Source organism: Anarrhichthys ocellatus, unplaced genomic scaffold (genome assembly GCF_004355925.1).
Source record: "Anarrhichthys ocellatus isolate YVR2014 unplaced genomic scaffold, GSC_Weel_1.0 scaffold12, whole genome shotgun sequence".
Classification (NCBI taxonomy): Eukaryota; Metazoa; Chordata; class Actinopteri; order Perciformes; family Anarhichadidae; genus Anarrhichthys; species Anarrhichthys ocellatus.
The window spans coordinates 6224316-6236048 of NW_022280042.1; the positions used below are offsets into that span (position 1 = coordinate 6224316).

Genomic DNA, 11733 nt, shown 5'->3' on the forward strand with positions numbered 1-11733 from the left:
ACACACACACACACACACACACACACACACACACACACACACACACAGGAACCTTCAGGAACCCTATTAACTGAGGGAATCAAGCTGTAGTCCTGCAGTCTTGTGGACATTTTGGGGGACGGAAAAGTCCCCACATGACAAATAATGAAAACCTAAGAAAAATCATTTCTGCGTCAAAGTGCTGCCTGTTTGTTTCGGGATTTGATTTCCACTTTCACACTACCTCATTGTTTATAATACTAGTCTGCACTGCGGTTAGCAGTTGAACCCGTGACCTCGTGGCATCCCTCTGAGCAGCCCTGCTGTGCGATGACCCCATAAGAAGCCACACAGACGTCAGCCCACATTATCAGCCAGTCTGCTTTTGAATTATTGACAAGCAGACAGAGCCATGAGTTCATACGATCCGCCGTCCTCTGCGTCACCGGCCTACTACTGAATTCCACCTGCTCGCTTAACAGGAACCCGACAAGAGATACAACAGCAGGATGACCAGCCGCCAACTCTTCCAGACTAGTGAACCTATGTGCCAATTAGAAAATGCAGCAGGTGGAAAATAAGCAGCAGGAGATAAGTGATAGCTGTAATAAGGATTAAGTGTGCGAGGGTATATAGTGAACACCAGTAACCCTTTAATCCACTATGTGAAGGCAGGAAGTCAGACAGAGAAGCACTTCCTGTCCAGGAACCCAGATTCATTCAGCAGAGAGGAATGCTGCCCGGCAGCTCCTGACTCCACCGACGTTATCTCTCTAGTGTGTTTCACTCACAGCTGCAAACTATACTGCAACGTTAATTATGCATTATTAAAGAATGCATTGAGATTAGGACACCATTACTTTCCAACCATCTAGAGTTCATCCTCTTTTACATTTACAAACGAAATAGTAACACCTCATTTCTGGGTTAGGGTTAGTACTGGTTTCAGAAGAGCCGGTATGTGTGTCAATGTGATGAGTCTGTTTCCTCTTTCTCCAGTAAATAGGACGCTAATGTAGCTACTCTCTATACTTTCAACAGAAAAACAAGAAAATGGGAGGATGAGAAAGCAGAAGAGACATTAAAATACAGCAAAGCCGACAGAACATGAACAAGAGGAAAATGGTTATATGGTGAGAAAAGCAAGAACAAGACCACAGAGTCTGTAATTCAGCACAGTAAATTGTACTTTTAAAACTTTCCCGAGCAGAGAAGAAGAAGGGCAGCGAGCCGGCGGAGTGAGTGAGTACGGTACGAGTGCACCAGGTCTCGGTGCTCCAACTTGTCACTGTGATTAGCTTTTGTTCTCGTTCAGCCCCGACAGCAGCGACAGCCATTACGACTCTCTACACTCTCAGAGAGATAGCTGCGGGCTTATGTAACAATCCTCAGAGACACACAGTAACCCAGCGACAGACCGACTGGTATCCAGTGGTTCAACTCGGCTGACCTTAAGAGTTACGTGTTTATTTCACCCATGTTCTGTAAACAACGCTGCCATTGATGTACGAAAACAATGCGTGATTACAGTACAGGTGTGAATCCAAGTGGTTTTATCTCTTCGTCTGTTGACTGATAAAAGATTAAATCTGTGTGTGAAGCCGCTTTAATCAGCTGCACCAGACTTAACTCTACTCACATGCAATTCTTCCTTTATTTCCCGTAAATATATATTCACATGAGCGTGCTTTATTGCACAGCAAATGGATCCATTATGGCTTTAAATAAATCTGTAATTAGCTTCACTTACAGACGCGGTCAGAGCGAGAACCTTCCATCATCCCACTCTCTCCCAGTATTGACTGATATTTCATAAAGTACTAGTATTGACAACCAGATAAATGTTCCTTAGCCTCATCTTAAGCATTCAGCAGTCTTTGCATCTGGGTTTTTTTTTGTTCTTGCAGCGGCTGTGCAATCAATTTAACCCAAAACCCATTTGTCTAAAGCAGTTATCCAGATCAATTACAGCAGCAGAGCTCATCAGCATCCCACATCCTCCCAGTCACAGGCGTGTTTCTGACGATAAAGGCTCCATTCGGCCCTCCACGCAGCAGGGGATTTCATCTAATCAGCCATTTGCAACAGTTGGGCGGCTGTGTCTAAGCCTCGGCTGAGCGTGGAGCCGGGGTATAAACCTGGTGTGAGCGGGGGGGTCTGCTCCGTCTGGATGGTTGTCAAACACATTACTGCGGAGCCGAATGCAACTCGCAGCCGTGCGGGCCCGGCTGCTCCTCTGCTGCGCATCGATTCCACCAGCAGGGAGGAAACAACTGGATTACATAATTCATGGGACTGACCCGTTGCATTAGCGGTCTAGTTCAACCGGGAGAAGGAGCGCAATAGAGAAGAGGGAATAGCACAACAACAGTCCAACAAATCTACAGCACCTGGCACAAACGCACAATATTTGTGAAGTCAAAGAAATATTTTGGAAGTATAAAACAGATCTGCAAATCCAAAAATACAAAAAATTAAAAAAATAAATCTGTGAATAAATTATAATGTATTCGAAAGTTGTAAACATTTGGGTTATTTGTAAATAAGTTCAATGTGTTAACAGATATTTGTGGAGTTTGTTTGTGTATTTGCTAAATATTTGTGGAAGGTATTTGTGTGTACAGATTACACATTCATACACAGGTTGTCGATCTGTTCACACAAATATTTTTGAGAGAAATTTACCCCAATATAATCTTCTTTTCCGTCACTTGTCAAGGCGTTAATGATAATTGCTGCATCTCTTTGCATGTTCTGTCATGTTCTGTCAACCTGATACCAACCGGTGTCAAGACTCCACCTTTCACTCCTTTAATTCTGAATGTTTGAACAGGATGTGCTACAATATTTGAGTTCATATCTGCAGATATACAAATTCATAATTGGGAATATTTATGTGTGCCAAATCTCATTCGAAAATCTGACGTTTTAACAGATCTCAAAACTGGACCAAATAGCACTTCTAAGAATATAATTGTACTTTGTACTTTTAACGTGTTTACAACACACCAAGGTGTATGTTCAGACTGAAGATGGACGAATGGAAAATAGGTCATCCACTATAAAATTAAAAAACAACTATGATTCACAGCCGGTGGTGTTTTTCTAGCGTCAGACAGTTTCCCAACGAGATTACTTCCACTCCCTTCCCGCGAGTGAAACTTAATCCGGATGAGTAGCTGCTTCGGAGGAATTTGAAACCAATAGAGATAAAGAAAAACACGTTTTCTGTTTATCTTCTGAGATTGTAAATATGTTTGTTCTGCAGAGAAGCGTAATAAAAACTCACATATCTGCTGATGAGGGTCCGCAGAGTGCTGAAATCCATCCCCATCCTCTTCCTCTTCCCTCTCCGGACACTTCTTCTTTCCGAGGCGTTTTCTTTCTCCCAAAGGTGACTTTACTGTAGTTGTCGCTAACTTCTTTTTAATTCTCCTCCTTTGTCCATGACTTTTACTCCCTTCTCTTCTTCCTGAATTTAAAAAAAAGGGCTCGGTCCTGCAAACACTTGTAAAGCTGGACTCACCTAAGAGGTTTTAATAGAACCAGGACGAGAAGCGGTCCGTGTTTTGCCCGGACTAGTGGGCTCCTCCTAGGTCACTGGGAGGAAACCAGCAGCTAGTCTCTTCCTCTCAGCCTCTGCGCGTGTACTAATAATCTTATTCTCTCGCGCCGCGGCCAAAGGAGCTTTTCTACGTCACGAGGAGCCAGGTAGTGGCGCTGACTCTAGGTGAGCGCATGCGCACTCTAGTGGTTTATATTTATTATTTTTGGTGCGTAATTGATTGGACGTTTCAGTTAATTGATTTGTTTGCTTGTGGCTGGTGCACCAAAGACAAAATTAATTAGTAACTTTAATTAAACGGAGCAAAATGCAATGAGTGGACAGTGCATGACATTTACATAATGTGTGTGTGTGTGTGTGTGTGTGTGTGTTGGGGTGTTGTCCAGATTTGGACACCCCAATGGTGCTGTCCACCCAGACGGTGCTGAAATCATAAAAAAAATTTAAAAAAATTCTCATGCAATCTGTCTTTTTTCCACATTAATATGTTCCTACTAAAACATTTAAACTGTCATTTTGTGGCTAATTTTATTTAAAAAAAAGATTAAAGAGACAAAATATTCAATAATCTGACATATGAAGTGAAATTCTTCAGTAGGCTACAGCAAAATAGCACGGTTTAAATAATTTTCTTTATACTAAGATATATTTTATGAATTGTTGCAGCAAAAAATGAAGATAAATAATGAATGCATTATTAAGCTAACATGAGTTTGTAAATGTTGATTGTTTCAGCGAGGTCAGAAGGGTCAGAACTATAAATCATGGTGCTTTGTTTCCGGGGGGGAATGTTTTTATTCATTTGTCCATCCTCTGTTTCCCGGAGACGCTTTTCGGCGGGTTCTGCTGAAACACCAGCGTCAAAGTTACTACAACAACAACTACCATATCCGGTTTGAACCTTCGAAATAAAATATCAGATAAACTTTTGTCACATACAGTACAGAGGAGTAGTAGTATCAGTTCTTTGTTTTTTGAAATATTTAATTTATCTTGAAGTAATTAACCTTGAATTATGTTAAATTGACGTGATGTGATTGTTGTAATATATATTTATATACAGTATATAAAAAACGTATTTGATATTTCTGACACAAATCAGTTTAGATAGCACTTTCTATGCTCTTACTTTGAAGGACACGTGTCCCTCCCTGTGGTCATATTCTTCCTGCGTCGTGCTGGCTTCATTCAACTTGTCAAAATGGCGTTGTTCTGTGGTGGGAGAGACCTGAGTTAGTTTATCTTATTCACTGCCATTTATTCAGTTATTTGGGCAACATTAGCCACGACAACATGGCGACCTTGGATCAGAAATCCCCCAATGTGCTTCTCCAGAGCCTCTGCTGCAGAATCACGGGCAAAAGCGAAGGTAGATCAGTTTACGTTAGCATGCTCCGCGCGAGTCCAGGAAGTGTCATTCCAAATGTCATTCAAAAAAACCGCACTTTTATCGTTGCTCCTTCCAGTACTAATAGTCCACATATTACACATAATGTAAAGTCAGTAGAAGAGTCGTTATCGTCTACTGGAAAATTCGGCTTATCATTTACACTCTAAGAAGTTCAGATTTTGATAACAATCCAAACTGTTTACACTGCTTTGCGCACAGACGAACCTTCTGTGTTTTTGTGACGTAAAGTAGTAGAAAACGATGGGAAATATTGCTGAAATTAAATCTGCGTGCTCTTTTGCACATATGCCGAATTCAAGAGATAATAAATGTGCAATGAAGCAAGCACAGACTATAATATTAGTCTGATTGAGAATAGAGATGCATCCAGTTTGGTATCTTATTGGATGCACTTGCTAGCTGCAGGCCTCTGATGGATGCAGGCATCTCAGGGCTGCATGGTGGATCAGAGATAGAAACATGTCAATATAATCCTTGTTTTGTTTTGTTTTTCAGTCAATGCAACACGATTGCATCTAAGCCCATTCACACCAGTGTCCTAGTATCTAATTAAAGTGTTTTTGGAGGCACAGCTGTCTGTCATGTCTACTTTACGTCAGAGTGCTGCTTGTTGTGTATTCCTCCAGCTGAAGTGGCCCACCAGTTCCAGTACGCCGTGCGTGTCATTGGCAGTAACTACGCCCCCACTATTGAGCGGGACGAGTTCCTGGTGTCGGAGAAGATCAAGAAAGAATGTAAGAGCCCCAATGAGCACACACTCGTACTATGTATTTCATGAACACTGTGACAGAGATGAGGAACTCATATTTAATCTGTGTGGCATTCGGCCAAATCGGCCCATCGCTGTTGCTGTCCGGTGGTTTTGTAAATGAGCTCCCGCTTTGCCTTTTATGTTGATATTAAAAGTCAAAACTCTTTATTGCACCATAAAGGCAAATCCCAGTGGACCTCCATAGCAGCCAAGATGGCACCATTAGTGGGAAAACATTGATCTGAGCTTTGACAAAGAAAATAAAACAAATAGTGCAGCACTTACTGAGCAGACTGTTTATTCATCCCAGGTCTGCAGGGGGACTTAAGGGAACTTTGTTGAAGTATTTTTTAGGGTTGTGGAGTTGCCGTGAAAATGTGACATCTGTGAATTCAAGACATCAAAATGATAAAAAGGTCTTTTTCCATCCATAGTGTAATGATCCTCGCCGTCTTACTCCGCAGTTTAAGTTTAGCCCTGTTGAAATCCCAAATCGGCTTTTTTTGTGGGGGAGGTTTCGCTCATTATTTCGTCTTGTTGCAGTGCTGAAGCAGAGGAGAGAAGCCGACGCTGCACTGTTCTCAGAGCTGCATCGAAAACTTCAGACGCAGGTTGGTATCTGTGTTTCCCTCTGAACCGTAACGGGACAATTGCCAACATGCAGCATATTTACTTCACTCTGATTAAGGCTTTCACATTAATTAGATATTCATTTAGGATATTTTACTGATATTTACCCAACGGATTGTGATGTTGTCTAGCTGACAGTGTGTCTCCTGTTTGACAGAGTGTTCTGAAGCATCGCTGGTCAGTTCTCTACCTGCTGCTCAGCCTCTCTGAAGACCCCCGCAAACCGTCCGGCAGGGTGAGACACACACACTTGATGATAACAATAAACGTATAATAATAATAACAATAAAGCGTGCGGTTGATACTGACTTGATTGTCCCCGTCCTCCTCAGGTTGGAAACTATGGAGCTCTCTTCGCCCAGGCCCTCCCGAGGGACGCCCACTCCACCCCCTTCTACTGCACCCGGCCCCAGAGCCTGGCCCTGGGCTACGGGGAGAGGAGCGCCGGCCTGTCAGCCAGCGTGGGGACCAGCGGCATCTCCAGTCTGGGAGTCTACACTCTGAACGGGCCTACGGCTACGCCGCAGTCTCTGCTGGCCAGGTGAGCGTCGACACACTAAACACACCCTGTTGAAGACACAAGCCAACATTCGGCCAATGACAGAATTGGCCCGTCGTACTTTCTAGTTATTAAGTTATCCGACACGTTAATAGAGAAGAGAACCCGCTTCACACTTGTCAGCTGTGTTTAAGCAGATCCTCTCTCCGGGGAGGAGAGACTTATTTATCCGACGCTCGTCCTGTAAAACCACTCGGCGAGAGGAAGCGTCAATTAGCACCAGGAAATACACTCGCCTCTCAGTCTGACCTCTTAGAAATGTGTTTTATGAGGCATCAGAAGGACATTTCATTCCATTTGTCCTTTTTAATAATGCAGGAGTCCTTCAGTTACAAATGACCATTAAGCTCTCCGGGCTCACCTTTTCAGTCATGAAAGGGTAAATCCTCTCTCCAAACAGGTCTCGTGGGATTGAAATATATTTCACACTCTAGAAAACACAAAGTACCAGTGCTTTAACTACACAAAGATGTGCTTTCGGCTTGTTTTTATTTGCCGTTCTGAGTGCCTCTATTGAGCACAGTGTGTGTGTGTGTGTGTGTGTGTGTGTTTTTCAGTCAACCCCCTCAGTCTGCAGCAGGAGGCGGTCAGCCTCTGGGCGCTCGGCTGGCCTGGGCTCTTCCCGTGAGCTGCTCCCCCTCCTCCACTCTGGCCACGCTCACCTCTCGACCGCCCCTCGGACCTCCAGTCCCCTCCTCCAGAGCGACCCGTCCTCGCCGAGACGGTGAGCGGACATGTGCGAACCCAGAATGAACAGAACATGAATGCATTGTGGGTTGTCTGAACTGCAGTTCCGGCCCCCAAAAAATAAGTCTCAACACGCTAAAAACAGCAGAGTTGATTGCACTTTTTTCACAGCCTTAACTTCCACTGTGACCCAAATGTTTTCCTTTCAAACTGAGAGCATGTCCTGTGTTCCTAATACATCGTAACTTCTCCGTCCTCTCGTCCTCTGACCGTGCAGGGGAGGTGAGCGAGGCGGCGCTGGTGCGGGACATCCTCTACGTCTTCCAGGGAATCGATGGCAAGTTCATCAAGATGAGCGCCCAGGAGAACTGCTACAAAATAGACAGCAAGGTACGTGGACCTGCGTCCATCCCTGTAAAGCTTTAATAGACTACTCAGTGGACAATCAGCAGTGCAGCTCAGGTCATCATCTCAGAACAACTGCACAGATCACATGGTGGCCGTTTGTTTTACAATAAAACAAGATGCTCGTTATCTTCTATTTGTTTCCATGTTGGACAGTTTTCCCTCCAAGGCAGAGTTGAAGTAATTTGCCACCACGTGTGCAGAGTACAGTCAAAAATATGACATCAAGACTGCTGTTTGGACATCAAAAGAATTATTCAACAGATCAATATGAGGCTCTTTGGCTCGGCGCCACATCGACCTCTCTTTTCTTTCATCCTCCTCTCCTGTGTTGTCGATGGGAAGGCCTTCGATGTAACCCGTCCCGTGTCCACTCAGTGGTGCTAAAGATAGACTCGTGGTCAATCTGCTGTCACCGTCCTGATGGACACGGAGCCACTGAGACCACGGTGGAGATATATTTCGGACTCCTCTATGGCCACTTAACTTTCCCTTTCGCAAAAAGCTCTCCGGATAAGAGGTTTTGTTAAAACATGAAAATTTAATGCGTCATTAAACGTGAATCTTACTCAGCCGGAAAAACAAATCCGCTACTGCAAAATCACACAAGTGATTGTGGGTACATTATGTTATAAATCTGTCAGAGCTTTCGCAATGAAAGTTGTGACGGGCGATGCTGGCTTTAAGTGTAGTTACATTATTGTCTGCCTCTCTAGTCAATGCCATTCCAGTATGTAATACTGCAAGCATGGACGCAAAATACTGTCAAAATATACACATTCTAATGTAGGTTTATTGTACTCAAAATATGTATTACGCAGCTGTATTGTTGTGTAAGGAATAAAGTTCATTATAATAGAAATAGATGTCAGATTTGTCTTAGTATAGATAGTTCTTCCTGTTTATCACGAGATAAAGATGTGTTGTAATGTGAGCTGTGGCCCACCAGGTGGTGCTGTGCAAGTCCCTGAGAGACACCAGCAGCAGACTGGCCGAGCTCGGCTGGCTCCACAACAAAGTCAGGAAGTACACCGACGTCCGGAGCCTGGACCGGGCCTTCGGACTGGTCGGACAGGTGTGTCTGCGTTTACCTTTTTTAAACACGCTCTTTCTCCATCCAATCCTCCGCTGACGCGCATCTCTCCGTCTCCGTGTCCTCCCCTCTCTTCTTCTTCTTCTCCCCTCAAGAGCTTCTGTGCCGCGCTCCACCAGGAGCTGAAGGAGTACTACAGGCTGCTGTCTGTCCTCCACTCCCAGGTACTCAGGTCCAACTGCCCCTGACAGATTAGGAGATATGCACTATAATAGAAGCGCTGGTGGATAATGAAACTGCTATACTTGTGTGTGTGTGTGTGTGTGTGTGTGTGTGTGTGATTTAGTTGCAGGTGGAGGATGAGCAGGGTGTGGTCGTGTGCACAGAGAGCAGTCTGACTCTCAGAAGGCTGCTGGTCTGGATGTACGACCCCAAAGTCCGACTCAAAACGCTGGCCGCCCTCGTCGACTTCTGCCAAGGTGGGTTCCCCGTGTGTGTGTGTGTGTGTGTGTGTGTGCTGTATTCACACACTAGTATTCCAGTGCGTTTCATTCAGATCGTCTGTGTGCGTTCAGGTCGGAAAGGGGGCGAGCTGGCCTCCGCCGTCCACTCTTACGGGAAAACTGGGGACCCGCAGATGAGAGCGCTGGTTCAGCACATCCTCAGCCTGGTGTCGCACCCCATCCTCAACTTCCTCTACAGGTGGATCTACGACGGAGAGCTAGAAGACACCTACCACGAGGTACACGCTTGATCTTTTCAGCCCCTAAAAAAAACAAAAAAAAGGTGGCCCAAGCTAAATGAGAGAGGGAGAGAGATGCATCCAGCAGGTCATTGTTCCGTTCAACTGCTCTGACGTTTGACCCCAGAGAGAAAGAACATTACGGAGAGGGTGAGGCATAAATAATGAGGGGGGGGGCAGCTTCTTCAATGAGGACTGATGAGAGGAGTGTAATGGAGAGCCAGGTGATGGATGCTTCTCCTTTCCTTCCCCCTGCCCCTCTTTCTCCTTCTGTTTCTCCCACACACACACAGTATTTATGTGTCCCGCACTAACCATTAGTCATCACTAGACTCTGGTCTTAAGTGCTGAGGAGAGAGAGACAAAGTTATTAGACCTTTCAGAAGGGTGATTACCCTGTAGATCACACGGTCTGTTAAAACACGTGCCATAAACAACACCTGTAAATATGAGAGGTTCCTATAGAGCGTGTGATCAAATCTAAAGTAATATGTGATTCTTTGTTTTTCTTTGTAGTTCTTTGTAGCATCAGATCCCAACGTGAAGACAGATCGCCTTTGGCACGACAAGTACTCCCTCAGGAAGTCAATGATCCCCTCGTTCATCACCATGGACCAGGCCCGCAAGGTACACACACACACACGTCTCTGTTAGCATAGTTGGGCTTATTGCGACACATCCAGGTAAGGATTGTTTACCTGGAGTCCCATTATCTCTGTCTGTCCCCTCTAGGTTCTGCTCATCGGTAAATCCATCAACTTCCTGCATCAGGTTTGTCACGACAGAACACCGCCGAGCAAAATCACGCCAGCATCCACGTCTGCAGACACGTCCAAAGACGGTGAGAGTCTCGCCTTCTCCCACGTGTTCCCAGCGAAACCCTGTCTCAGCACGTTTTACATGGTTTCTGAGTATAATTAGGACTGAAATAGTTAGCGTTTGTTCAAAGCAACGTGCCGAATATGTGAAAGTTGATGGTATTTCTGGCTTCATTGGAACTCTATGTTTGATTTCTTAACCGCTGACCTTTAGTTTCGTCCTCGTATCGATGTAGTTCTGTTGAAGGAGGCTGGTGGGCCGTGATCGATGCTCTCACCGCTGGCCTCGTGCTCCTCTTCTGACTATGGAGAGGAAAGAGGCACACTTAGCCGTACTTTATTGATTCAGTCTGTAGGACTTCATCTGACCAGTTTGATCTGCAGCTTTTACTGTATCTGCTGGAGGACATCCCGAAACAAAATCTAAAGGTAAAAATAAAGTAGCCATTAAAGTTGGAACTTACGGGTCCTTGTCGCCTCACAGCTGCAGAGCTGCTGTCAGACCTGGAGGGGGCGTTTCAGCAGAAGATCGACGCCGCCTACTTCGACACCAGCAAATACCTGCTGGACGTTCTCAACCGCAACTACCTGCTGCTGGAGCATCTGCAGGCCATGAGGAGATACCTGCTGCTGGGCCAGGGGGACTTCATCAGACACCTCATGGACCTGCTAAAGTCAGCAACACGCACGTTGGATATATCCTGAGCCGCTACTTTGTACGTCTAGATCTTATCATCTCATGGTCCCCTAATTTATTTGTTTTGTCCCAGACCAGAGTTGGTGCGTCCCGCCACCACTTTGTATCAACACAACCTGACTGGCATCTTGGAGACGGCAGTCAGAGCCACAAACGCCCAGTACGACAACGCAGAGATCCTCAAGAGGCTGGACGTACGCCTGCTAGAGGTAGTGTGTGTGTGTGTGTGTGTGTGTGTGTGTGTGTGTGTGTGTGTGTGTGTGTGTGTGTGTGTGTGTGTCTTCATTGTGTCCTTATTTTTTTTTTTTTTACATCTGACCTTTTGTTGGCTCCAGGTGTCTCCTGGTGATACAGGCTGGGATGTTTTCAGTCTGGACTACCACGTTGATGGACCCATTGCTACGGTAATACACACACACATCCCAACATATTGTCCATGTATTGCCGCTGCTATCG

At 45.1% G+C, this 11733-nt stretch overlaps 2 protein-coding genes across 6 annotated transcripts in view; one reads left to right on the plus strand and one right to left on the minus strand.

Moving 5' to 3' along the window:
• Positions 1-3655, minus strand: part of atp11a (ATPase phospholipid transporting 11A) — a 28666-nt gene extending 25011 nt beyond the window's left edge. For all 5 annotated transcript variants that reach the window (XM_031852036.1, XM_031852035.1, XM_031852038.1 and 2 more), the window contains exon 1: positions 3269-3655. In XM_031852036.1, coding sequence (XP_031707896.1) covers positions 3269-3313 — 45 coding nt within the window. In that variant the 5' untranslated portion in view covers positions 3314-3655. The remainder of the gene's footprint in view (positions 1-3268) is intronic.
• A 1092-nt stretch (positions 3656-4747) lies between these two features.
• Positions 4748-11733, plus strand: part of tubgcp3 (tubulin gamma complex component 3) — a 10158-nt gene continuing 3172 nt past the window's right edge. Inside the window, 16 exon segments of the mRNA XM_031852357.1 lie at positions 4748-4913; positions 5582-5689; positions 6250-6317; positions 6494-6571; positions 6669-6877; positions 7453-7619; positions 7860-7972; positions 8937-9062; positions 9176-9244; positions 9367-9499; positions 9596-9762; positions 10279-10389; positions 10495-10603; positions 11065-11254; positions 11351-11486; positions 11613-11704. Coding sequence (XP_031708217.1) covers positions 4838-4913; positions 5582-5689; positions 6250-6317; positions 6494-6571; positions 6669-6877; positions 7453-7619; positions 7860-7972; positions 8937-9062; positions 9176-9244; positions 9367-9499; positions 9596-9762; positions 10279-10389; positions 10495-10603; positions 11065-11254; positions 11351-11486; positions 11613-11704 — 1952 coding nt within the window. The 5' untranslated portion in view covers positions 4748-4837.